The sequence below is a fragment of the Furipterus horrens genome, unplaced genomic scaffold (genome assembly GCF_987537825.1).
Source record: "Furipterus horrens unplaced genomic scaffold, mFurHor1.1.pri manual_scaffold_3, whole genome shotgun sequence".
Classification (NCBI taxonomy): domain Eukaryota; kingdom Metazoa; phylum Chordata; class Mammalia; order Chiroptera; family Furipteridae; genus Furipterus; species Furipterus horrens.
Genome location: NW_028327173.1, coordinates 23769249 through 23794974, shown reverse-complemented (window position 1 = coordinate 23794974; position 25726 = coordinate 23769249). Strand labels below are relative to the sequence as shown.

General features: G+C 53.3%; 3 protein-coding genes and 1 long non-coding RNA gene across 5 annotated transcripts in view; 2 read left to right on the top strand and 2 right to left on the bottom strand.

The window, feature by feature from the left end:
• Positions 1-3648, top strand: part of STK40 (serine/threonine kinase 40) — a 35603-nt gene extending 31955 nt beyond the window's left edge. For both annotated transcript variants that reach the window (XM_090269122.1, XM_090269121.1), the window contains exon 11: positions 1302-3648. In XM_090269122.1, coding sequence (XP_090125248.1) covers positions 1302-1520 — 219 coding nt within the window. In that variant the 3' untranslated portion in view covers positions 1521-3648. The remainder of the gene's footprint in view (positions 1-1301) is intronic.
• Positions 3567-8270, bottom strand: LOC150014607 (uncharacterized). Its single transcript, XR_016509670.1, has 3 exons — positions 6692-8270; positions 4253-4361; positions 3567-3908 (listed from the first exon to the last, which is right to left on the bottom strand). It is a non-coding gene; the product is annotated as an uncharacterized LOC150014607 (long non-coding RNA).
• A 2294-nt stretch (positions 8271-10564) lies between these two features.
• On the top strand, positions 10565-12239 carry EVA1B (eva-1 homolog B). Its single transcript, XM_090271552.1, has 3 exons — positions 10565-10721; positions 11142-11238; positions 11528-12239. The coding sequence occupies exons 2-3, from the start codon at positions 11172-11174 to the stop codon at positions 11953-11955; spliced, it is 495 nt and encodes a 164-aa protein (XP_090127678.1). The 5' UTR covers positions 10565-10721; positions 11142-11171; the 3' UTR covers positions 11956-12239.
• Positions 12240-13012: 773 nt separating this feature from the next.
• On the bottom strand, positions 13013-25112 carry MNMIP1 (manchette microtubule inner protein 1). Its single transcript, XM_090269120.1, has 16 exons — positions 24824-25112; positions 24501-24658; positions 24341-24404; positions 23965-24083; positions 23633-23723; positions 23401-23456; positions 23258-23303; positions 23008-23108; positions 22805-22891; positions 22586-22628; positions 14668-14761; positions 14526-14578; positions 14319-14413; positions 13424-14187; positions 13268-13331; positions 13013-13195 (listed from the first exon to the last, which is right to left on the bottom strand). The coding sequence occupies exons 1-16, from the start codon at positions 24825-24827 to the stop codon at positions 13130-13132; spliced, it is 1905 nt and encodes a 634-aa protein (XP_090125246.1). The 5' UTR covers positions 24828-25112; the 3' UTR covers positions 13013-13129.
• Between the last annotated feature and the right edge of the window lie 614 nt (positions 25113-25726).

The following is a 25726-nucleotide window of genomic DNA, read 5'->3' as shown; positions in this document are numbered from 1 at the left end:
GTGGCAGCTCCCAGCAAGCTGTGGGGCCTTCCCAGCTTTGTCCCCAGCTCTTGGAGTGGGAAAGGGAGACCTAAGTGTTGGTCCTGCACTCCCTGGGGCCTGCCTGGGCCTGGCTCAGTTGGTGGCTCTGTGGCCAGAGAGAGGGCTGTCCGGCAGATGAGGGGGGAGCACAGCAGGAGGCCTCACAGCTGCCCAGCTGGGCCCTCCCTCGGCTTCCTCTTCCTGTCCAAGGGCTCTGCCAAGTGTTAGCACTTTAAACAGTCACATTTCTCTCCCCCACTGACTCACAGGGTTCTCGCTCAACCTTCCTGCTTTTCATTTTTCAGATGATTCATTTTCTCCCAGTTTTCTCTCTATTCCTGTTTCCTGCACTAGAGAAAGTGCTGGGCCCAGGATAGGGGCAGGGACCTGAGCACTAGGCCACAGCTACTGGGTGTTCTTAGGGTGCCCCCTGGAGGGCAGAGCTCAGCCAAGCCCTTGGGAGGGATGCTGTCCCTTCCCTCTCTGGCCACCCTGGAGTTGCACAGCGAGCACTGGGCAGGTAGCACCAGGAGGCCCCAGCCTGGGACCACAGCAGAGCCTGCTGACCCTTGAGATGAGAGTCCCAGCCCCTACGCCCCAGCTCCCACCCATCGCAGGGCTGTCCGGCGCCAACAGCGATCCTCACTAGCACATGGGATGCCCACCCAGCACCTCGTTCAGTCCTGTGTACCCCGTGCTCTTAATCTTGTTTCACAAGAGGAAATTGAGGTTCAGAGAAGTAAAGTAACTTTCCCAAAGTCACACCGCTTGGAAGAAGTGGAGCTGAGCCTTGAACCCAAGTGGTTCCATGGCCCTGCCTTTCCCCTCTGCTGATTAACCAGGGTCCGACCACTGCAGTTCGTTACCTGTCTGCCTGGGCCACTCCAGGGGGCTTAGCAGGGGGCAAGATAAGGAAGCAGGGTTGCCCAAGTGCAGAGCACCCAGCCCCCCAGGCCTACCTTTTAACATTTGCCTTGTACTGGGTCCCCCAGGACCTGGGGTAACCTCTGTGAGGGGAGATCACTGCCCCAGGCAAGGAAGCTAAGTGTTCTCCCAAGGTCAGGAAATTAGGAAGGAGGTGGCCAGCAAGGCGAGGTCCAGGTTGGCTGGAGGGCTTCAGGGACCCAGGCTCTCCGCCACCCAGCTAGATGGGGGCAGGGGCCCAAGGGCGTGGTGTCTGGGGAGGGAGCCCTGGAGCCTGTCGATCTAACAGCCCCTGCCCTTCTCTCTCCATCTCTCTCCCCGTCTCCTCTGTCCCTCTGTCTCCCTGTGCCGTGAAGGCGAAGGTGACCGAGGAGTGCTCCCAGTACGAGTTTGAGAACTACATGCGGCAGCAGCTGCTGCTGGCTGAGGAGAAGAGCTCCATACATGAGGCCCGGAGCTGGGGGCCCAAGCGGCAGTTCGGCAGCGCCCCACTGGTGCGCCGGCTGGGCCACGATGCGCAGCCCATGAATCCCTTGGACGCAGCCATCCTGGCGCAGCGCTGCCTGCGGAAATAGCCTCAGGCAGGGTACCTGCTCCACCCTCCACCTCTTCCCAGCCCCCTGCGTTGGCTGCGGGGCTGGGCCCTGGAGTGCTGAACTCTCTCCCAGGCTGCCATCGGGACAGGCAGGGACAGGCCAGGTCACACATGGGCTCAGCAGAGGTACCACGAAGCTACCTTTTGGAATGATTGCTTGATTGTTTGGTTTTTTAATCTGAGAAGCCTAGATAACTAATCTGCTTTTAATCATGACGTTTTAATCTACCTCTGCCTCTTTAACCATGCTGTCTCTGGACTGAGTGAGAGGGAGGAGGAGGAGGAGCCCGCCTGGCCACCTGGCCAGGCTACTGCTCCCCACAGTCCGAATAAGCTGAAAGCGCAGCTCCCGCCGGCTCCCAGAGCGGCGCCCCCTCCCCACCGCTCCCAGGCCCCTCCCACGGTCAGTTGTCCTCCCTCCCCCTCTGACCCCGGGTTCCTCAGTCCAAGCTTTGGAAAACCTTCACCTCATCTTAAGCGGAATTCAAATGTATTTATTTTTATACTGAAACCAACTTCTCCCCCCTCACCCAGGTGGCTCGGCCCATGGCCACTCCCTGCCCCCGCCTGGCTAGACAGCAGGGCAACCACAGCCCACAGATGGGCCCCCTCCTCACCCCCAGGCCCAGAAAGCCCCTTCTTGCCAGCCCCTCTCCACCTCCAGCCCACCAGTCAGTCCCTCCTTGTTTCTGGTGATGGGGAGGCCTTTCTCGACTTGGTTCTCTCTCTCCCATCTCAGTCGCTTCTCTGAGGTGCTGCACACTTGCATTAACCCTGGTTTCCTTCTCCACCCCTCACCGCGGTACTGAGGCAGCGCTGACGTCGATGTGAAAGAGGTGCCTGGGGGTCGGGCTGGGGAAGGGTACTCCGGGCTGGTCGTAGACAGGTGGGCTGTGCTTGCACGCCCTCTCACTCCCCACACCCCACTCTGTGTTCGCAGAATGGTGGGGACATCTCCCCTCCTACCCTTGCCCCGTAACAGACGTGGTGTTTCTCCTAGCAGACCCCGGCCAGGGTCCTTCATGGGGCTGCAGGGCCGTGGGAAGAATTGTAGGGGCTGAGGCGCTGTGTCTGGCTTGAGAACAGCTCTGCTGCCCTTTATGAGCCGAGATTTTGAAGTGGATGCCCGTCTTGCCAGAAATGCTGTTCTCACCAGAACGCCCTCCCCTCCTACGCTCCCTCACTGGACTTGGCCATGCCCATGCCAAGCAAAGACCTTCCCACGGCCTCCCCACCAGACCCCCTTAGAAAGGCCAAGTGTTCCCCTCCAGGCAGCCCTGGGCCCTTAGGCCCTTCCTGCCTGTCCTTGCTCCCCAGTGGGAAGGTGACCAAGGTCTGTGTGACCTTGTTTCCCAGTGTGAGCCGCCCCCTCCCCAAAAGCTGACTCACTGTGAGTGACTTTGGGAAAGTTCCCAAACCTCCTTGTGCCTCAGTTTCCCCATCTGGAAAAAATGGGGCCACCTCTTGCCAGCAGTAGCAGGGCCACCCACGTCCTCCCTCCCATATCCCCTTCCCAGCACTTGGGCGCCTCGTGCCTCTGCCTCAGTGGGTCTGAGGGAGCCCGCCTGGGCCCAGCACTTGCTCCCCTTGACCGCCAAGCTCAGCCTCTGCCAGCTGTCTGGCTGCTGAGAGCCAGGGTCTCATGCTATGGGGTTGAGGAATGTCCTCTCTTCTGTATTTATTTCAAAAAGATGCCTCCTAAGGCAGTAGAAATGCAGTCCGGCCTAGGGCTCCCAGCCCCTGTGATGTCCTCCTGTGAGGGGCTCAGCCATGCCCCTTGCCCGCAGCCTGCCCACACCCTCCGGGCCTGCTTGCTACACGTGGTCTTTCTCCTCCTGAAAAAAGCAATATTCTCCAAGTCTGCGAAGCTCTATCAGACAGAGGTCCCGTCCAAGGTCAACCCATGTGTCTGATCACACTTCTAGCAAAGCAAAGGGGAGGAGGCTGGGTCTGCCCTCACTGAGTGTCACATGCTGAGAGAAGTCCAGTTGTAAAGAAACAAAACAAAACAAAAAGTCACAAAAAAATTTGTATAAAGACATATTTTTGTACTACATGGGGACTCTTCCTGCATGTCAGCAATAAAACTTCCTGACCTGGAGCCGCCAGGGACTGTGTAGTCTGCTCTTCTTGCCCTCCTTGCCTGTGTCTCTGTGGGCCGGGGTTCCTGCAGCGCTTGGCTCGACCACCAGGTGCACTGAATAGGCACCCCACCCCCTGCCGGGCAGGCAGCTAGTGAGCCACACGCCATCACTGTCTTGCATGGGGGAGGGGGCCAGAACTCCCCAGTATTCTGCCAGACCTGCTGATCAGCCTCCCTCTAAGTGCCCAGGGGGGAGCTCCCTGCTTGGCTTGGCTCAGCCAGGACCTGTGCAGGAAGGAAGTGTTCCAGGGCAGCTGCTGCTCACAGAATATAGATCCTCTCTCCCCTGCCAAGCCCCCTCCTGGGATGGGGAGAACTTAACCTGACAGAGACCATCCATGTGCCCACGTGCCCACCCGGGGCAGCTAGGGTAACAAGGGCCAGGCCAGGCCCTTTCCTGAATGGCCTGCTCCTTCCCTCCCCTCAGTAGGAAGCCACGGGGCTTCCTTCCTTTCTTCTTTCCTTCCTTCCTTTGCTTAAATTTAGACTGCAGATTGAGCATTGGAGCAATGAAGCTGAAGGTAGGCTGGCCCCTCCCCAGGCACACCACAGGGCCGGGGCAGACTTACCTTTGTATTCAGGAACCCCACACAGGCCCAGGTCACAAAAGGAGCAGAGACCACGCAGGAGGAACCGCTTCCCAGTCAAGTGTCCACACAGCCAGAGGGGTTGGCATCTCTGCAAGATGTGAGAAGGCCCTGGTTCTCTGCAAAGACTTCAGAGCAGACCCACAGGCCCCTCGTTCCCACCCCCACCCCACAGCCCCACACCTACCCCAGCACCTGCTTGGCTCCCCCATCTTCCCGGCTGCTCCCAAATCGATAGGAATGCCAATTCCATCTAGCCCAGACCATATCTGTTGAGCTGTCCTGGGTGCACCGCCAGAAGGGGTCCTCACAGCCAGCCCAGCACTGTCTGTCTCGGCCTCTTCCAGCTGCCGCTCCTGTGCCCCCACCTGATCAGTCTGTCCTGTGCACGGCATCTCCTAAGCACCTACATGTGCCAGGCTTATATTCAGCAATACCACGACAGCGAGCTGCATGCGGCCAGGGGCCCTGCGCTGCACCTGAAACTGGCCTGGCACGCAGATCACATGCCACAACTCTTGGTTTATTGAGCAAAATTTCTTCGATCGCTCTCCACCAGTTTTTATTGTGAGGCCCCTGAAGCGAAGGAAGGGAGAACCAGAAATGTGGGTGTGATCAACAGCCTCCTATTCTGAGAAGCCAAACAAGAACCAAGAAGTTGCCATCAGGTGTAGTAGCCACTGCCTGGTCTCCACTGCGATCAGGGTGGGAAGTTTCAGAGAGGAGCCAGCCCGACTGCCCAGCCCCCCGAAGTGGGAAAGGAAGTGGAAAATGGCGTCTCTCTCCGTGGCTGAGTTGTTCAGGCTCCCAAGCCAAGTCAGCTGTGATCTCGAGTCTGTCCCTCTCTCCCACACCTCATGTCCTGTCAGCCACTTCTCACAGCTCCCTGCCACCACCTCGTCTGAGATCAGAGCCCCATTCCCTCGCTTCCTGGTCTCCCTGTTCCCTGTGGCAGCCAAGCCACACAGCAGCCACAGTGAGCCTTTTAAAAATCGGGGTTTTTTTCCCCTCTCCTACTTACACCCCTCTGATGGCTTCTGTCTCCTGCAGGACAACATCCGCAGGCCTGTCTGAGGCTTAGAAAGTGCTACACCACAAGGCTCTAACCTGGCCACCTCTTTAATTTCTCAACCCCTCACCCTTCGTGGCCCCAGCACAGGGGCCTCCTTGCTGATTCTGACCGAGCCAAGCACAGCTTCCACCACAAGGCCTTTTCATTGGCTATTCTCTCTAGAAGGCCCTTCCTCACACATTTGCATGGCTCCCTCCCTCACTCCCCTGTGCTCACCTTCTCCAGGAGACCTTCCCTGACCATGTACACCTGGTCTCCTCTAACCCCTTACCCTGCTTTATTCTTCTTCGTTGTGCTTATCACAGATTATCATGTTAGATCATCTGTTTGACTATTGATTACAGCTGTCTCCCCTAATCAACGTTGAGCTCCATAAGGGCAGGGATCTACCCTGTGTCTATGTGGGAGTGGGTGACTTGGGGGCTTTCATCACAATGCCTGGGGGGTACCACTGGCATTTAGAGGGTTGGGGCCAGGGACTCCAGACAACCCCACAAGGAGGGCAGATTCTACATCCTGCATGACATGAGTGAAAACTTGTTTATAATCACCAGAGCCAAGAATCTGACTCCACTTCATACATAAACACAGAGGACTTGTGTATACACAATGCAGACTCAATTTTGGGGGAATGCAACTACTGTGTAGAGTGGAGGGAATTTATACTTTGTTTTCTTCAGAATTTTACGAAGTGTTCTTCACCATTTCAGACAATGACACCTCCACAGGATCCCAGTGCCACTCTGCACTCAAAGTTGTCACTTTCCCTGCAATTGATCACTTCACAAATACCATATACTTTTATAAGACACATATATGTGTATGTGTGTATAAATTTTAAATGAGATGTGGAGGTGGGTATATTAGCCACACATTTCACTCAGGAGCATAAAAGGAGCAATACAAAGAATCATGAAATGGCAGCTTTGGGTCTGACAGGGTGGTGACCCATGACCTGTCAAATTCAGGTTCACCCCTTACATCGCTGTGACCACATGTATGTTACTTAACTTTGCTGAGCCTCACTTTCCTCATCTCTAACATGGAGTCACCCTACAAACTACATGGTTACTGGGAGGATTTGAGGGGTTGAGGCAGCACAGCGGTTAGCAGGACACCAGTTCAACCGAATGCAGGTCTGGCTGCCTGACATTTCGAAAGCCAATGCTCGGAATGCCGGCGCTGATGTAAAAAAAAAGTGGTTTATTCATATGCCAGCCGTGTGGAAGATGGGGGGGGCTCACGTCTCAAAGTCCATCTCCCCCTCTCAGTGCAGGCAGAGGTGTTTATAAGGAGGGAGAGGGGAACAGAACAAAGAAATAAAGGGAGGAGGTTGAAAAGTTCTCTACCTGCAGATGAGCACAGTCCTTTCCGATAAGGCAGGTGACAGTCTGGTGTGCATCATCCCGGTTTAGTCATCCTGGATTCATGTCACCCTGGCTTCACATCATCCTGACTCCATAGTTGAAGGTCAGCCTATCTCCTGGAGCTGGGATGCCTGAAGGCCAGAGTCTGTATCTTCTGAAGTTAGTTCCTAGGATTCTTATACAAACATGCTGTTCATCTACAAGCTACATATTAGCCAGCGTCAGCGCTTACAGAAAGAATGCCAAAGGAATGGTGGGATGGGCTACAATGTCTCACTGTTACACCAGGTACCAGGACGGTACTCAACAGCAATCACTAGTATTCATTTTGCACTCTCACATTGCCCTCTTCCCACCAGCTGTACCGGATGCTAAGGAGGCACCTAGAGGACTAGGCCCATCTTAGGAGTCCTTGAGTGAGTCCCCTTCTTCCCTCCATCCAAGACCTAGGCGGCCTCTTACCCCACAGTGGGGTGAAGGCCCCAGTGTCAGGAACAGCAGCCAGGGAAACAGAGCAGCCAGGGCCAGCCCCCAGCCTGCTGCTGGGGAAGGGAGTAGCCGGCTTTGCATTAGGTCCTGAATCTGCCAGCCCCCCTGGGCCCCACAAAGAGGTTCTGGATCTCTCTGCCCCCTGACCTCCCATCAAGACCTGTCTTTCCCATGTTTCATCTTAAGATCACTCTCTGTGCCTCCCAAGGTGACTAATCTCTAGTCTCACAAACAGACAAGAGGGAGGAGAGGCTGCCAACAAGTGGGCAGGTGGGCAGGCAGCAGGTCAGTCCTAGGCCAACAGACGGGGAGAAAAATCAGCAGGTGGGGATAGAGGGGATGGGAACCGGGCAGGCAGGTGACAGATATGCAGAGAGATCCCCGTCAGCACACCCAGCACACTGGGAACAGGTGGCTGGGCAGGCCTACAGAGGGGCCGGCAGGCAGGGAGGAGAGGCAGGCAGAAAAGCAGATAGGCATAAGGCCAGCATGGACCAAAGGCTTTGGGCATCTGCCCCAGGGCCTGTAGGGACAGCCCACAGCTTCTCCCAACCCTCTAGGGCAAGGTGGCCACTTCTCCCACCTGGCCTGGCTTGACCACATGCATCGCCCTCCTGTGTGTCCCTCTCTGAAGGGACCAGCAACCATCTCAACCTCCCCTCTGCTCCAGCACGGCCACCTGTTTCACCAGGGCTGAGTCACACCTGACCCACTCCAAACATACATGTCACACACCAGCCCAGACACACCTTGTCTGTAGGTGACACCCAGAGATGTGCATAGCACAGGGGCGCACGAAACAGCTTAACACAAACATATCCAAAGCCTTACAGCCTCCTACAGAAAGAGGCAGGCACACACAGAAACAAACACATGTATGTGCCATACAGAGGCACACATCCCCAACACCCAGGGTTGGTCCCACAAGCACAGACACAACAAGCACTAATCTTCACATGGACAGTAGGCAGGCAGCAAGTTGATGCAACCATGGAAACCCACCGATACCCCAGCTAGGGGTCACATTCTGGCCTTACCTTCACCTCTCAGCCTAATTTAACATGGCTGGTGGCGTCCGGTCCTGGCCAGGTCTTATTCCCCGCCCCCCCACCTCCCCCCCCAATCATTCATCTCTCCCAGCTGACTCCTCCTCCACCTGACCCCTCACTGTTGGAGCATCCAGAGCTCAGGCTTCAGGCCCCTTCTCTTCCCTCCCTGCCCCCGGGGTGACCTCACCCACTCCCGGGTGTCGGGTGTTCAATCCATCTTGGGTGTTGAGGACTCGCAAACACATTTCCAGCCCTGACTCCTCGGGGCTCTGCCTGCCTGTTGTCCAACACCTCCACCTGGATATCTACTGGACATCTTAAATCTATCTCCAGTGAAACTCAGATAACCCAAAACCTGCTCCCCACCTAAGCTTTCCTCAGGTGTCTGGGCCCAATACCAAGCTGCTGGCCTGTATTCCTCTTTCCCTCCTGACTGCATCCCATACAGGAAGTCCTCTTGACGCTCCCCCGTGCACCTCCTCCACAGCCCACCCTAGTGGCCCAGGCCCTCTGTCACTGCTGGCTTGGATGGCTGTCAGCCCACTCAGAGCTCTGCCTCCACTCTCACCCTGCGCGCCCCATCCCATGCCCCGAGCCCCTACCGGGATCTCTCCGAAGTGTGTCACCGAACCACGCCACTGTCACGATTAAAACTCCAGGGGCTCCCCCGTGATGCTCACAACATCAAAGCTCCTCCACAGGGCCCGCAGCCTCTTCCTGGTCACCCCACCACCACCTTGTGCTTCTCCACCCTGGGACAGGTACCCCAGGACCCTCTACTTCAGGGCCCTGACCCTCCTTCCTGCCCAATGCTCTGCCCCAGATCCCTGCATGGCTGCCCTGCCCCTGGGGGGTCCCGCTCCCATCTCAGGTGGCCCCTGCAGAGCCACCCACATGTTCTCTGTCACGTCACTCTGTTCCATCATCCTCTGAGCACTCAGCAGCAGCCAAGAACCTCTTCTTCAGGTATTGTCTCTCTGTCCAACTTAGTGTCAGCTCCATTAGGGCAAAGATTTGTGTCTGTTCTATTCACTGCTGAACCCCCATTGCTAGGAAGAGCCAGGCAGCGTGCTCGGTCAGTTCTCAGTCAGACCGTATGGATTTATACACAGACATGCCCATTCCCACAAAAATGCTCAAGTAGATAAAACATGAAAATAGACACACAAATATACAGATATGGGCAGAAATAGGGCCACAAAGCAGACCAAATAGATACAAAGACACCCAGGAGTTCCCTTTCCACCCCCAGGGGAGCCAGTCCTAGTCCTTTTCCCATCTAAATCTGCCCTCTGCTTAAACCCAGTCTCAGGACTTAGAGTGGGGGTCTCCAGCAGAGAGGGGGTGGTCACTGGTCCACAGGCCTCAGGCAGTGCCTTCAGCTATGTCTGCAATTTCCTCTCCCCCCTTCCTTCCCTCCTCCTCCCTGAGGCTCCAGCCAAGAAAGCCTCCCCCTCACCCTAGCCCCAGCGCAGGAAGGGGGGACCACAGGCAGGGCTGGGATCTGTGCAGGAAGACCCGGGCCCACACACTGATCACACTACACATTTGCACACATAAGCCGTGAGCCCATGTGACAATGTGTGTTGTGCACAGGCAGGTTTAGACAGAAGGGAAAGGCATTTTCTCCACACACTCTGGGGCAGAACAGAGGCCATCAGCAGCCACAGGCTGGGTTCTGCAAAGCTGGCTTGGGCCTGGCTTGAAGCCTGAGTTCAGCATTCATTAACCCTGCTGACCAGCGCTCCACCAGCTGGACACACTCACGCCTGGACCCTGGGAGGAGGGGGTGAGAGTCCCTTCCCTTGGGTTGTGGGTTTGAGGGTCTGGCTGAGCGCTGACATCTGGGCTGGGGGAAAGCAGGCCATCTTCCTGGTGTGAGGAGCTGGGAGGGAAAGCAAGGCATTCAGACAGGGTTAAGGGCTCAGCCAGGCTCTAGGGTCAGAACAGTGGGTTCAAGTCCTGAATGTTTGGTCAAGTTTTTCAATCTCTCCGTGACTCAATTCATCTGCCAGGTGGGAATAATGACACAACATTATAGGATTATTTAAAAGAAGGGAAGGTTTAAATAAGTGTATTATAAAGAGTTTAGCACATTGACTGGCACTTAGGCAGAACTCCATCCTGATCATTATTAATATTGTTGTTATTCGTAGCCTGGGGGCAGGCCCCTGGAACCCGCCTCCCCTGCGGTTTCCTGTGGGGGGGATAAGACGCCCCGCAGGCCTTGCTCCCCCTCCTCTCCCTGTCCTCTGCCGGCCCTTTCCCTCCCCGCCTCCCCCTGCCCCGCCCCGTCCCTCCTCTTTCCTCCGAGGAAACTTTCCGCAGGCTGGTCCATTGGCCGTGTCCCGCCCGCGTCCGGCCCGCGCTGCCGCGGCCTGGGAGCTGAGTCGAGCGGGCGGGGCGGCCGGGCCCGGGTGTGTGCGACCACCGGAGGCGCGGGGGCCGGTCCGTGGAGAAACGCGGCTCTGACGGTAAGTGAGCCCGGGCCTGCGGGCCGGTGGGTCCCCGGGGGCGGCGGGCGGGATGGGAGAGGGAGGCGGCCTCCCCTTGCCGGAGCTCGCCTAGAGAGAGCGGAAGGCACCCGCGATTCTCCAACATCTCGCCCCCGGGACAGCGAAACCCTGGGACAGCGAAACCGGACCTCTTTTGGGGACCTCACGAGAGGGTGGAGCCTCCTACGGCCCACTCCCTGACCCCCAGGTTGGAAGGACGTCCGGGCGCAGGGGTAGGGTCCCCAGACAGGGCCCAAGTCTGCAACGAAGTCGGGACGCCGTTTTTTCCAGGGTGGACCTGGGGCTGCTCTTCCAGGGAGAGGAGCTGCCCCAAGGAGAAAGCGGGGTCAGGGTCAGCTTGAGGCTGGGGGCTAGGATCTGATCATGCTAACCTCGCAGGCTGACAGGCGAGCTGCCCCCCAGAGCAGCATGGATGCCCCCAGAAGAGACATGGAGTTGCTCAGCAACAGCCTGGCGGCCTACGCACACATCCGTGGTGAGGGCGGCCCGGGGAACGTACCCCTCCCTACTTTTCTAAGGCCCCATTACGCCCCTTCCCTCCTCACCCCTGCTGTTATAATCACGCCCCCCCCCCCGCAGCTAATTACCTACAACCAATTACCCCCATACCTCACTGCCCCCCATTGCCCGACAGCGGCTACCTAATGGCCTTCAAATAGGGGGTACTGTCCTTGTCCCCCAGACTTAAAACCTGGAGTCGTTTCTAAATGGAATGACTCCCACCCGCCAGGGCCCCTCTGTGACTTCTGCCTTCTGCCCTCCAGCTAACCCCGAGAGCTTTGGTCTCTACTTCGTGCTGGGTGTCTGCTTTGGCCTGCTGCTAACCCTGTGCCTGGTAGTCATCAGCATCTCCTGCGCGCCCCGCCCGCGGCCCCGGGCCCCCGCGCGGCGCCAGGACCCCCGTAGCACCCTGGAGGCGGAGGATGAGGACGAGGACGAGGAGGACACGGTGACGCGACTGGGCCCCGACGACACGCTGCCTGGCCCGGAGCTATCCACGGAGCCTGATGGGCCTCTGAGTGTTAACGTCTTCACGTCGGCTGAGGAGCTGGAGCGGGCGCAGCGCCTGGAGGAACGGGAACGGATTTTGCGGGAAATCTGGCGCACCGGGCAGCCGGACCTGCTGGGCACCGGCACGCTGGGACCCAGCCCCACGGCCACGGGCACCCTGGGCCGCATGCACTATTACTGACCGGGCCCGGTTCCTACTACAAGGCGCTCTAGGTACTGGACTGCACCTGAGCTGGTAGCTGCCGCGGTGCTAAGTGGGCCCAGCCCCCGACAGCTCCCTGTGCTAAGTGGGCCCAGCCCCCGCAGCTCCCACGGTGCTACTGGCGTGCATCCCCACACTCTGGGAGGCACCCTTCCCCAGTCCTGCCTAAGGCCCTGGGGGGAGGGCAGGACACAGGGTCCCCACCCCCACCCCAGGGGACAGTTAAGAGGTGAAGTGACCAATGAAAGCTGCATTCTTAGTGACTCGGTCTCCCTCTGTTACCCCTGCTTCCAACGTTCCACAGGCTAATGTCATGCAGAGGGCCACAGGGCTAAGACCCCACTGGACTCTCTGACCAGGCTAACCACCTCGTCACTCCGTCCTCAGCACACATGCTTGCATCCACGTCACAGATGGCAAAAACACACTCCACCACTTCGCCGGTCTTCCCCTAGAGCAAGTAGCACTCGAATTCCTTGCTCACAAATGCATTCCTTACCGGCACGCACCTGCCTGGACACACGTTGCCCGTCCCTACAAATGCCCACGGTTCATGCATCACTGCAATCACACACACAAACACACACACACACACGCCTCGCGATGCTGACCTTGACGCTAAGGTGCTATTAGCCCCAGTGTAACCACTAGTGCCTGACTGAGCGGAGCTGCGTTTCTGTGAGTCCTGAGCTGACTGTCAGTGGGGCCAACTGGGAGGGGTCGAGGGATTCGAAAGCACGGACGCTGGTTCCTTTAGCGCACAGCTGGATTCCGGAATCCGGCCGCAGGCAGGGCCTGACCCTGCCTGAGCCTGGGCCCCTCCTGCCCGCTGGCGTCCAAAGTAGACGCCCCCTCCCACCCCACCCCCCCTCCATCCGGTGGGTAAAAATAGCCGTGCGCAGGCCTTGGGAACTGTAATGAGAGCCACATGTTGGCCAGATGTGCCAGGGAGAGACCTCCAGGAATGCGGAGCGTCAGCCCAGCCCCGCCCTTGCCGCAAAGGCCCCGCCCCCGCACAGACCAGGCAGGCAGTGCGTGCGTACACAGCAGTTTACTTTCTTGGGTTTCCCAAAGTCGTGTGTAAGGATGTGGGTGGCCGGAGCAGACTCCCCTCCAGGCCCCACTGCAGTCCTTCCCACCACCCCCCCAACCCTCAGTGCGTCTGCGTCTGGCTGGAGCCCGGGATCCCGGATTCCTGGATCCTCTGCTTCATCTGCACCTAGTGAGAAGAAGGCGTCAGGGGAGGGCCCATCATCAGCCCCACCCCACCAGGGATTTGCACTGCACCCACCTCCAGCAACCGGCGCTTTTCTCTCTCACTCTTCAGCTCCTCCCAGATGTCTGTCAGCTTTCTTCTGTGGACAAGAGCAAGGGCAAGGGGTGGACAGGCTTCAAGCTTCCCCCTGCCCTTCTCCATCCCACTTCCTCCTTGCCCTCCCCCACTTACTCCAGCTGCACCCCCATCAGCTCCAGGGCCCTCCTTAATGACTCCACCTCGTCCTGTAGCTTCATTACGTCGTCTCTGTCACTTTTGCTGTCCCTGGAATTTTGCAGGACCAGTGAAGGGGATGTGGGAGTCTCTTGAGGGTCTGGAGTCAGCTTGATAGGATGTGGATTCTTTTGAGCAAAGGGTGCCTTTTTGGGTGCCCCCTCCAGGATGGTGGCAGCCTCTTCTGGGGGACGGGACTTCTCTAGGGCAGGCATGGACCCTGGCTTTGCCTCAGATTGAAGTGCAGAGCTGTCCCTCTTATCCAGGGGGTGTTCCTCTGCCGTGTGGACCTCCTCGTGGGACTGAGCCTCACTGACCAAGAGAGACTTGCCCTTGGGTGGGGCTGCCTCCAGAGAGAAGGGATGGAGCTGAGCCTGGTCCCCAGCGGAAGCCTCTCCAGAGAGCATCTGATCTGAGGTCAAGGCCTTTTCTAGTGTGGAGGCCTCTTCCCCAGGAGAAGCCATCTTAAGGCCAGGGGCTTCATCTTCAGGTAGGTCACCTAGAGCAGGGGCCTCATCCACAGAAAGGACCCCATCTGGGCTGGGGGCCTTGTCCTCTAGGGTCAGAGTTTCCTCTGGGGTGGGGGTCTTATGTGGAGTCAGGGTTTCCTGTGGGTTGGGGGCCTCATCTGGAGACACGGTCTTCTGTGGGGTGGGGGTCTTGCCCAGAGTAGGGGTTTTATTCACAGGAGGGGCCTTTGCTCGGCTTCTCCGTTCTTCCTCCTGTGTTGATGGGGGTAAGGTCTCAGCTGAGGGTTCTCCTTGGCTTGGAACCCTCCACCCTCACACACCATATACCTGGGAAGCGGACTCTGCTCGGTGGTTCCCACTCCTCCACATTGTGGGCCTCTTACCTGACTGGTTGCAGGCTGTTGCCGGGAAGCCTGGATTCTGGTTTGCTTTCTGCCAGGGTAGCCTGGACTCCTACTGAGAAGACTGCCGCTGGGGCCTGTGAGAGCACACCATCAGGCCCCAGGCCTAGCAGGATACTGAGTCTCTCCCCATCTTTGTCCCCCCAACCTCTGCTGCTCAGCCCACTGAGGGAGGCAGGCCAGACTTACCAGAGTCTCTGGAGGGGCCCTTCTGTCCATCTCCCCCAGGTGTCCGAGATAGCCTGCAACATGTCCCCATCAGACCCAGGCGGCACGGGACAGGGAACACTTCTGCACCCTCTGCATCCCCCGACCCCACCCTGCTCCTTACTTGGCTTTGCTGGGCCCAGGATGGGCTGTCATCAGCTTCCTGATGGTAGGGGGAGCTGTTTTGGGCACCATCTTCTTTGGTTCCTTAATTGGAGCTGGGAGGGAAGAGGGGAGTGTGGCATTTGTCCTCACTCACCCAACAGTGTTGTTGGCCCTGCCCTGTGCTGTGCACAGGGATGAGGGACAGCAGAGTGATCATATTAGCTCTGGTTGCTGGGAGCTCTGGGGAACGGGCATATCCCACACAGGCATAGGGAATGGAGGGAGAACGCCAAGAAGCTATCAGGGAAGTCTGCGGGGAGATAGCTCCAATACTACCAGGTTTCTTGTCCACGCTTTTCTGGGGTCTGCCCCTACTGAGTGCCATGACGGGTTCAGTCTTCATCTCTGTCCTGGACCATAGCAATGCCTTCCAGTTCACCCTCCCTAAAACTTCTTTGACTCTCCATCTCCTTTACTCCCTAAGAGACCTCACCCAGGTTCACAGGTTTAATTATTACCAATAAGCCAACAACTCCAGCGTTTCTCTTTCGAGCTCCTTCCTCTTCCCTGAACTCCAGGTTCATGTCGGACTGTCCTCACGATTTGCACTTGGAGAGCTAACTGGCATCACACACTCAACATACCCAAAACGTACCTCTTGCTTCCCGACGACCTTGCCCCCTGAATCTGCCCCTCACCCAGTGCCCCCCACCTCACCCAGTTGCCCACGTGCTCATGCAACAAAATAAGGAGTGACCTTTGACCCCTTCTATACCCTTATGCTGCACACATCCAACCGGTCAGTGAATCCTGTCTGCTCTGTCTTTAAAACATGTCCTACATCCACCTCTTGTCACCACCTCCACCACTAAGCACTCCAGATCAAGTCACCACCTTCGCCTGAACAATTGCAACAGCCTCCTGGTTGCACACACCCTGCCTACGGTGCGTCCTTCCCCCAGCAGACTGAGTGAACTCATGTTCTACTGGGGAAGCAGACATAAGCAAAAGAAGTAAAACACATAGTGTGTCAGAGAGTTATGAAGTATTATTGAGGGAGAATTAAGCATAATTTTTTTATCTTCACCCAAGGACAAGCTTATTGATTTTAGAGAGGGGAGAGAGGGAGAGAAACATCGAAGTGAGAGAGAAACATCAATTCCCTCTCGTAATGGGGACCGAACCAGCAGCCCAGGCACGTGCCCTGACCAGGAATCGAACCTGTAACCTTTCAGTGTACAGGACGATGCTCCAAACAAGTCACACCAGCCAGGACAGAATAAGTATAATTTAAAATGGGGTAGTCAGAAAAAGCCACACCGAGAGTGAACACCTGAAGGCATCACACACAGTAATATTCATATGCATGGACACACAACCAGCCACTCCGGCATATGCACACAGGCTGAAATTTGCTTACACATGCATTATCACACAGATATGTTTACAAGTCCCCAGACGCCATGTCGTAGTGGGCCAGAACATGGGTCCTCTAACCAGACACCAGGCTTTGATTTCTTGCTCAATGACTTACTAGTGGTGTGAAAACTTGGGTAGGCAACTTAGTCTTTCTGTGGCCCAGTGTCCTCATCCATAAAACATGGATAACAACAGTACATATCTTGTAGGGCTGTTGCGAAGTTTGAGGGACTTAATTCATGTGAGATGCTTAGAAGAGTGTTTTGCATATAGTCAAATTTTGTAAAATATTTCTTAATAGAATTTATTGGGGTGACATTAGTTATATATGTTTCAGGTGTACAATTCTATAATATATCATCTGTATATTGTATTGTGTGTTCATCACCCCAAGTTAGGTCTTCTTCTGTTAAAATGTTAACTTTTGCCATGGCCAATGAGACTCAGTGGATTGAGCGCCGGCCTGCGAACCAAAAAGTTGCAGGTTCAATTCTCAGTCAGGGCACATGTCTGGGTTGTGGGCCAGGTGCCCGGCTGGGGGCGCGCAAGAGGCAACCACACATTGATGTTTCTCTCCCTCTCTCTCTTTCCCTTCCCCTTTTTCTAAAAGTAAAATAAATAAAATCTTTTTTTTTAAAATGTTAACTTTCACTTCTGCTAGTATGACTGATTAGGTGCCCTATGGGGTTCCCACACTAGACGGCAATTGTATCCTGCTTAGGATACAATTTGGGGATACTTTTGGACTTAAAAGAGATAGGGGAGAGCCACAGAAAGGAAGAAACTGGGGCCAGAATGGTGGTGAGAGGGCAGCACTACTACTATGACTCCCAAGCCTAGGGCCAGCAGCCAGTAGAAAATCAGTCCTCTCTAGAAGACATGTTCCCCTAGTAAGGCATGGAAGACTCCCACAGATTGAGATCATATCATGAGCTCACATACAAAGATCATAAAACATGAGAGACAGACCCTTGAGAGCATGAGTCAGCAGGCACATCACATGGCAGACACTCAAATTGTCAGGTAGAGAACCCAGTGCAGCTCTGTACAAAACATTTGAAGAAATAAAGGATGAGCCTGCAACACAGTGGCCATCAGGAATAAACAGAAAGATGTGAAGAAAAAAAAAAAAAAAAGGAAGAAAGCCAAACTACTAGAAATGAAAATAGCACTCTTGAAATAAAATGCAATGTATAGGTTAAACAGCAGATTAAACATAGCCAAAAAGCTAGAGAATTAATAATCTAAAAGTATAGTGAGATAGGCATGAAAAACTTGAAAGCAATGTCCAAAGGAATGGATAATAGAAGCAGGGCTTGACTATGGCTGAGTGAGTTGGTAGACAAATGTGCAACCCCCACGGCAACTTTAAAGCTGGACAAGAATGACAAAGCAACCATCTCAGTGCTCTGGAAATTGACCAAAGGCATAAAATAATCTGGGAAGCACTTATGCTTGGTGGTGTTCTTGCCTACCCCTCCCCCCTACTAACTCCACCCCACGCCTCCATTCTCCACCCCACATTGACTTTCTCAGCCTGGGGCAGGTTGAGGATCAGCAGGTTCAGTCATGGTTGAAGGGAACTCAGTCAATTTGGGGTGTAACCTTAGATTTGGCACTTCATCAAAATTTAAAACTTTTGTACATTAAAGGACAACATCAAAAAAGTAAAAAAGTTGAAATGAGTCAGTCAGAGAAAGACTAATACCATAATTTCATTTATATGTGGAATCTAAAGAGCAAAATAAACTAATAAACAAACAAAAAAATTAAAGACAACACCAAGAATGGAAAAAATAGCTGTAAATTGTACATCTGATAAGGGAATTTTATATAGAATATATAAAGAACTCTTGCAACTCAACAGTAAAAAAACAAATAACTCAAAAAGTGGGCAAAGGTCCCAAATAGATTATTTCTTCAAAAGATATGCATTTTTTATATATTTATTATATAAAATGCTGAACACCAATAGCCATCAGAGAAATGCAAAGCAAAATCACAATGAGATACCACTTCATACCTGCTAGGGTGATTATAATAAAAGACAGGATAACAAGGGTTGGTGTAAATGTGGAGAAGCTAGAACCCTCATTCACTGCTAGTGGGAATATAACATAGTACAACCACTTTGGAAAACAGTCTGGCAGTTCTTCCCAAAGTAAAGCATAAAGTTACCATGTCCTAACACCCAGCAATTCCTTTCCTAGGTATATACCTAAGAGAAATGGAAACACATCCAAATAAAAACTTGTACACAAAAGTTCACAGCCAAAAGTAGAGAAAACTCAAATGTCCGTCAGCTAGTGAATGGCTAAAATGTGGTACACTCATTTACACAATGGAATATTACTGGGCAATAGAAAGCAACAGAATTTAATACATACTACATAATTAATGAACTTTAAAAATATTATGTGTGGTGAAAGAAACCCATTTAAAATGACCATACATCTTGTATGATATCAAGCATATTAAACATAAGCAAATGTCTATCAAGACAAAGTTTAGTGGTTGTCTAGGGCTGGTCAGTGGGAGAATGAGGGGATTGGTGCAGTAATGGCTAAAGAGTTCAAGGTTTCTGTTGGGAAAATGAAAATGTTCTAAAATTGTGGTGGTGTTGGACAACTCCATAAATATACTAACCACCACTAAGTTGTATATTTTAAGTGAATGAATTGTGTGGTATGTGAATTTTAACTCAACAAAGCTGTTGTTTTCTTTTTTTTAAAAGAGTAGCAGGGCAGATTTGGTCTATAAATCATAATTTGCTAACTCCTGGTCTAAACACCCCAATTAAAAGGCAGAAATCATCCTGGCTGGTGGGGTTCAGTGGATTGAGTGCTGGCCTACAAACCAAAGGGTCTCCGGTTCGATTCCCAGTCAGGGCACATGCCTGGGTTGTGGGCCAGGTCCCCAGTTGGGGGATGTGAGAGACAACCACACATTGATGTTTCTCTCCCTCTCTTTCTCCCTCCCATACCCTTCTCTAAAACTAAATAAATACAACATTTTTAAAAAGGGGGACAGAAATTGTCAGACTGAATTTAAAAAAAGCAAGATCCAACTACATACTGTGTAGAAGAGATTCAAACACACAAATAAGTTGACAGCAAAAGATTAGGAAAAGAGCCCTGACTGGTGTTGCTCAGTTGGTTGGGCAGAGTCTGCAAAGTGAAGAGTCGCTGGTTCAATTCTTGGTCAGAGCATGTATCAGGGTTGCAAGTTTGGTCTCTGGTCAGGTGAGTACAAGAGGCAACCGATCAATCAATGTTTCTCTCACATCAATGTGTCCCTCCCTTTCTCCCTCCCTTCCTCTCTCTCTATAAGTAAATAAATAAAATTTTTAAAAAGGTTGGAAAAAGATATACCACACAAATAATAACCAGAATAGTAATCATATATTAATATCAGAAAAAAACAAACTTAAAGAAAAATTACTAGACACAGAGAGGAAGAGGTCATAATGATAAACAGGTAGAGATAATAATTGCAAATGTATATGTATAAGTGCCTAACAACAAGGCCTTAAAATATATGAAGCAAACACTGATAGACCTGAAAGGAGAAATAAACAATTCAACAGTAATATTTGGGGAATTTTATTCAGGAGGAAGTTTAAGACTTTGAATTTAGATTGTAAAGTTAAATATAATTATGATTAATATTGTCTAAACTAATTTATCACCAAAGGCAAAGACTAGCAGACTAAAGCAAAAAGAATAAAAGTACTTTCTAGAGACATTTGTTGAACAACAATGTGCATACAGTTAACACAACTGCACACTTAAAAATGATTAAGTGGCTCAGTGGATTGAGTGCAGGGATCAAGCAGCATAACTGGTAGATACAAAGTAGAAAAGGGGATGTCAAGAATAGTAAAGTAAATGGAGAAGTCAAAGAACTTACATGCACAACCCATGAACATGAACTAAGGGGGCAGGGGCAATACTGGAGGAAAGGGAGAAATAGAGGAGAGGAGCGCAAGGGGGAAAAATTGGGACAAATGTAATAACATAATCAATAAAATATACTTAAAAATCAAACAAAACTTTGCAGGCGAGAAGAGGCTGGCAAGAAGTATTCGAAGTGATGAAAAGCAAGGACCTACAACCAAGATTACTCTATCCAGCAAAGTTATCATTTGGAATGGAAGGGCAGATAAAGTGCTTCCCAGACAAGGTAAAGCTAAAGGAGTTCATCATCACCAAGCACTCATTATATGAAATGTTAAAGGGACGCATTAAGAAGAAGAAGATACAAACTATAAACATTAAAATGACAACAGAGAGACTGCCAGCCAAGATGGAGGTGCAGACAGACACACTGCATCTCCCTCCACAACCAAGAAGGAATACAACTACCTCAAAACTAGAAACAACCAGAAGTTCCAGAAAATCAAACTACATGGGAGTCCAGCAAACAAAGATATAAAGAAGAAATACTCATCCAGACAGGTAACGGGGCGGAGCCAGGGTGGAGAGGACACGATGTGGTCAGCAGCGGCAACAGCAGCAGACTGGCAGAAAGCGCAGTTACACATTTTAAAGTCGGGAGGGACACCTGGGGAGCGTTCCCAGCTCCTCACCACACCTCACAGCTCACGGTCCCAGCTCCGGGGAAAATCAAGCCTTATTGCTTCTGACTGCAGACCAGGGGGGGTTGGGGTGGAGGAAGAAACTGCCAGTCTCTCAGCAGTGTCCGCTTGTTTAAAGGGCCCCCACAATCCTAGAACGTCTGCAGACCCACCCACTCTGGGAACGATGGCCAGGGCAACAGCTAGAGAGGTGCCAGTCTCATACGGAAGTGGGAGAAGTGCCTGGAAAAGGGATGAGTGCTGGGCAGGCAGCATTGTTCCCTCTCGGACCCCTCCCCCACATACAGCGCCACAACGTGGTGAAACAGGTCACCCTGTACTGACAAATCCCTAAGGCTCCGCCCCTTACAACATAACAGGAGCAACAGTTCTACCTGGGATACTTGTTTTAAGAAAAAGAAAAGAAAGGACGGACAGAATTTTAGCTAGACTTGTGTATAACTATTCAATTTAAATATACTTTTTTCCCATGATGGAAAAAAAAGAAAAACAACAGGCAAGTTTTACCAGCTTTCCAGGAAAGATGGTTTCCATCTATATAGCATCTACCAGATATTTAAGAAACAAAATGCATACTCATTAACTCATTCGTGGGGCCAGTATTAACATTGATAACCAGATGAGGACAATAAAAATAAATGAAAAATTATTAAAAACTGGAAAAACATTTCAACAAAAACATTTCATTTAAAATCAGAAACATGGTAATGATGTTTAGCATCACCACTTCTATTCAATATTTTACTGAGATCCTAGCTTCTATAGTAAAAATAAATTAATTAAAAGGCATAAGGGATGGAAAAGATAAAACAAAATTATTTATCATTACTCACAGATGACATGACTGTCTTCATAAAAAACTTATTAAGACTCTAGCCCTGGCTGGTGTGGCTCAGTGGACTGAGCACTGGCCTGCAAATCGAAAGGTTGCTAGTTCAATTCCTGGTCAGGGCATATGCCTGGGTTGTGGGCCAGGTCCCCAGCTGGGGGCGTGTGAGAGGCAACCAACTGATGTTTCTCTCACACACAGATGTTTCTCTCCCCCTCTTTCTCCCTCCCTTTCCCTCTCTCTAAAAAAAAAAAAAATCTTTAAAAGGAAAAAAAAAAGAAAACTTATTAAGAATCTATAGATAGCCCTGACCTGTATGGCTCAGCTGGTTGGGCATCATACCATAAAGTGAAAAGTCACTGCTTCAATTCCCAGTCAGGGTACATGCCTGGGTTGCAGGCTGGGTCCCCAGTTGGGGGCGTGGGAGAGGCAACAGATCAATGTAGCTCTCCGTCTCTTTCTCCCCGTCTTCCTCTCTCTCTCAAAGTAAATTTTAAATAAAAATCTTAAAAAAAAAAAAAAAAAAAAAACTCATGAGAACTAGAAACAAAATTCGGGAGTGGTTACCTTTAGTGCGGGGGAAGTAGTAGAATGGGAATGAGGAGGAACAAGCACACAAAGTGATGATGGCAATGTTCTACTTCTTGGGTGTGAGTGATAGACCATGGGTCTTCATGTAGTTTTAAAACACATTATATTCTTGGCTTGTGTGAAATATTACATTAAAAGGTAAGTTAAAAGATGCACATCCCCATAGACACATTATACAGAGCTATTCATATACACTTATAAGATGTGAACACACAGGCTCGTAGACGCAGATACATCAATCCACAAATATTCTTACAAAAAAATGAAACAAATCTAAACACACTGACAGCCGCATTCTCAAGACACACAGAAAAACATGAACATATTGACACATACAAACACTGATCCACATACATGCCTAACGGACCCTCGCCCCACCAGGACTTATCTCCTAAGCGGGTGTACTGGACCACTGGGGAGCTGTAGGTGTTCACAGGCAACTGGACGGATGGACCTTCTGGACAAGCCCTCACCCCAATCCCAGGCTTCCAGGGCACTCACCTGATTCTCGTGATACCACTTTTCGTGCAGCCAACTTCCTGATCTGTGCAGAAAAGAAGTATCAGAATATGAACAGAAACCCCCACATCTCTAGGTCCACCTTCATTTAGGGGTGACCCTCCAGTTGTGTCCAGTGAGCACCATGACCCCCAACTTTGTCCAGAGTAACTTGTCTTGCCTCCCCCCAACACACACCTGAGTGTCTGGCTCCATACTCACGGGGGTTGGTGGGAGCACAAAGTTGTCTGGGAAAACTCCTCTTCTGCCTTGAGACTCTCCTTCCCACCAGCCCTTATCCTCTGTGGTCTGGGAGAGAAAGATGCTGTGGGGAGGTGAGCCAGGTCCCCAAGCGCCTTCCTCCCCGGGTCCCACCGCTTCTCAACTCCCCTTCCCTGCATCCTCCCCTGCCTGGCCTTTCATACCTTCCTCAGTACTTTCACCTCATCCCCCCTCCGCAGTGCCAGCTCATCTGGGGCTTCCGGCTGGTAGTCAAACAGGACCCTGTAGGTCTCAGGGCGGGAGACTGGGGGGAGGTCAGTCCTCTGAAGCCAACCCACCCACCCCCAATCAGTTGCGGCTCCCTGCTCCATCAGACTAGCTGGGTCCCCACTCCCTGAAGTCAAAGTGGCTCTGCGAAGGGCTATCCAAGGGGTCCTTTGGCCGGATGCTCACCTGTCCGCAGATAGTCTGGAGGGCTGTCATAGGTCAGGCTGCTCAGCTAGTGAGGGCAGGGAGAGGGAGGAACATGAGCCTCCACCCCCCACCCCAGCCCCATGAGAAATGCACCACCGCTGTGCCCACTCCACCGGATCTACCTTGGGAGGTCGCTGGGGATCAGGGCTAATGGAAGGCATGTCTGGGTTATCAAGGCCTGCTGAGGGAAAAGGAGGTTATGGGGGTGCTCATTCATAGCTTAGATCATAGAAGAGGTCAAAGGGGACACGGGATCAGGATGTGTGGGTCACAGGCTCACGCCACTGGGAGGGTCATTGGAGATTGCAGAGTCTGGTCACAGGGTCTCACGGGGTCACAGGGTCCAGGTCTCACTTGGGGGCCCACTGTCCAGCAACTCCACAAAGTTGGATGGGAAGGCTCCCAGCTGCCCGTTCTTCTTTCCCAGCCACCAGCCGTCCTCAATCTGGGGAGGGGGTGGGACGCAGGGGTATCTGGTTCTGACCTAAGGGTCTCTCTAGAACTCTTACTCTCTTGGTTCCACCCCGATTCTGCCCGATGACCACCTCCATCCTTGCTCCCTCAGTTTCCCTTCTCTGCACCCCTCACCATTCCCAATGCCCACACCCTCACTTCAGCTATCTCCCCTTACCCGGGGTCGTGCTTCATCATCTCCCCCAAATCCTCTCATCACCTCATCCCCTCACCTCCTTTATCACTTCCACCATCTCCCCAGCCTGTAGCTTCAGCTCGTCCGCCTGCTCCGGGCTGTAGTTGAAGTTTACTTTGCACCATCTTTGGGGTCTCTGAGATTTGGCGGGGCGGACTGGAATGGGATAAGAACGAGGCCACTTAAGCCTGGTGCCAGCCCGTCCGCTGAGCCCGGGGAGGTCCTGGCTGAGAGCGCCCGCCTCGATACCTCCAGGCTCCGCCCAGGGCGGAGCATTGTGCTCGTGAACCAATCACAGACTGCAGGGCGGCTAAGTGGCTCCGCCCACAGAGGTGCCTGTCCTGGCTGGTCCCGGGCTGCAGGACCTAGCGGGCTCCGCACTCCTCCCTCCCACCCACCCTCCCGACTCTTACGGTGGCTTCGAGCACAGCGTGGTCTCGGCGCCTCTCCCGTGCCGCGCAAAGTCTCCGGGATCTCCTGGAAATGAGGGCCAGGGGAAGGGGGCTCTCAGCTTCCCAGGGTGCGGGCTGAGACCCTCCCGCACCGCCAAGCCAGCCCCCGGCCCGGCCTCACCTGCACCAGTCGCTCAGGGAAGAGGCCGCAATGGCCCCCCAGCTCTCCGCGCAGCCAGCCCCGTGTGGGTCCCTGGCACACCTGTCGAACCACGTCCCCGAGTGCCAGACTCAATTCGCCCTCCTTCTGCGCGCGGTATCCTGCCAGGACCAGCACCTCTGCGGGCGGAAGCAGGGCTCATTAAAGGCCCAGGGTGGGCTGCCTAGCCGTGGCGCTATCCCGGGCTCCGTGTTGAGGACAGCGGAAGAGCGGGCTGGTGGTGTAGGCTTTGGTTGCCATTTCCACACGCCTGCGTAGAGCCACCCTAAAGCCTCTGCACATACCCATAGCTTCCGGGACGCCCTCCAGAGTCGGACAGGGAGGGTAGCGCGATCCCGCGGGCAGCCGAGTACTGGGCCTGGGTAGGCTGGGACTAGTTGCGAGACTGTGAAGCAAAGGAGGCGGAGACGCGAGCGGATAGGGTAGGTCCGGCCCCAGGTGCTAAGAGTAGGTGTGGGAGAGGGGGCGGCCCGGCTCAGCAGGTTCGGCCCCCAACCTAGGGGTGAGGCTCCAGGGTCTTCGGGCAGTTCTGAGGTCACAGCTCCCCCACCTGCTCCTGACGGCCCACTCACCTAAATTTCCAGTCTAGCTGCCGCCCCTCCTCCCAACCTTGGCCCTCAGGCTTCCACCCACTTTCCGCAGAGCCTTCCCGGCCTATCCTCTCCCTGCTGGCAAGCTTTTAGCTGCAGGGGAAGAGGTGGGAAGAGGCACATACCAGGGTGTGGCCCCCTGCAGGCAGGAACCGCTCCAAATCGGGGAGCTGGGTGGAAGGGGGTTTGCCCCAGAGCGCACAAATCTATTTCTGGTATACTCTGCTCTTCCTGGGAGGCGTACAACCCCTCCTGGCATCCATCCGTCTACGGAAGAGGAAGAGCGCAAACGCTTCCAGTTTGATTTCAGAAAACACCTCCGGGTTCTCCCGGGAAGAATGGAACTTTGGCTTTCCATGCTTCTGGCTACAGCCAGCCCAGGGTGAGAAAGGGCTGAATGAAGGTTAGGACCTACCTGGTGCCCATCCCATGTGGGCTAGTCTAACATCCAGGTAATCTTGCTCAGTGGAAAACACAGAAGAAGGCTGAGCCTGTTATCCACACCCCTTGGCCCCTGCCCCCACCATCTTGGGAGCCAAAGTTCTTGTTCATGAGACACCACAGTGAAAAAAATGATTCTCCAGGCGTGTCCAAGAT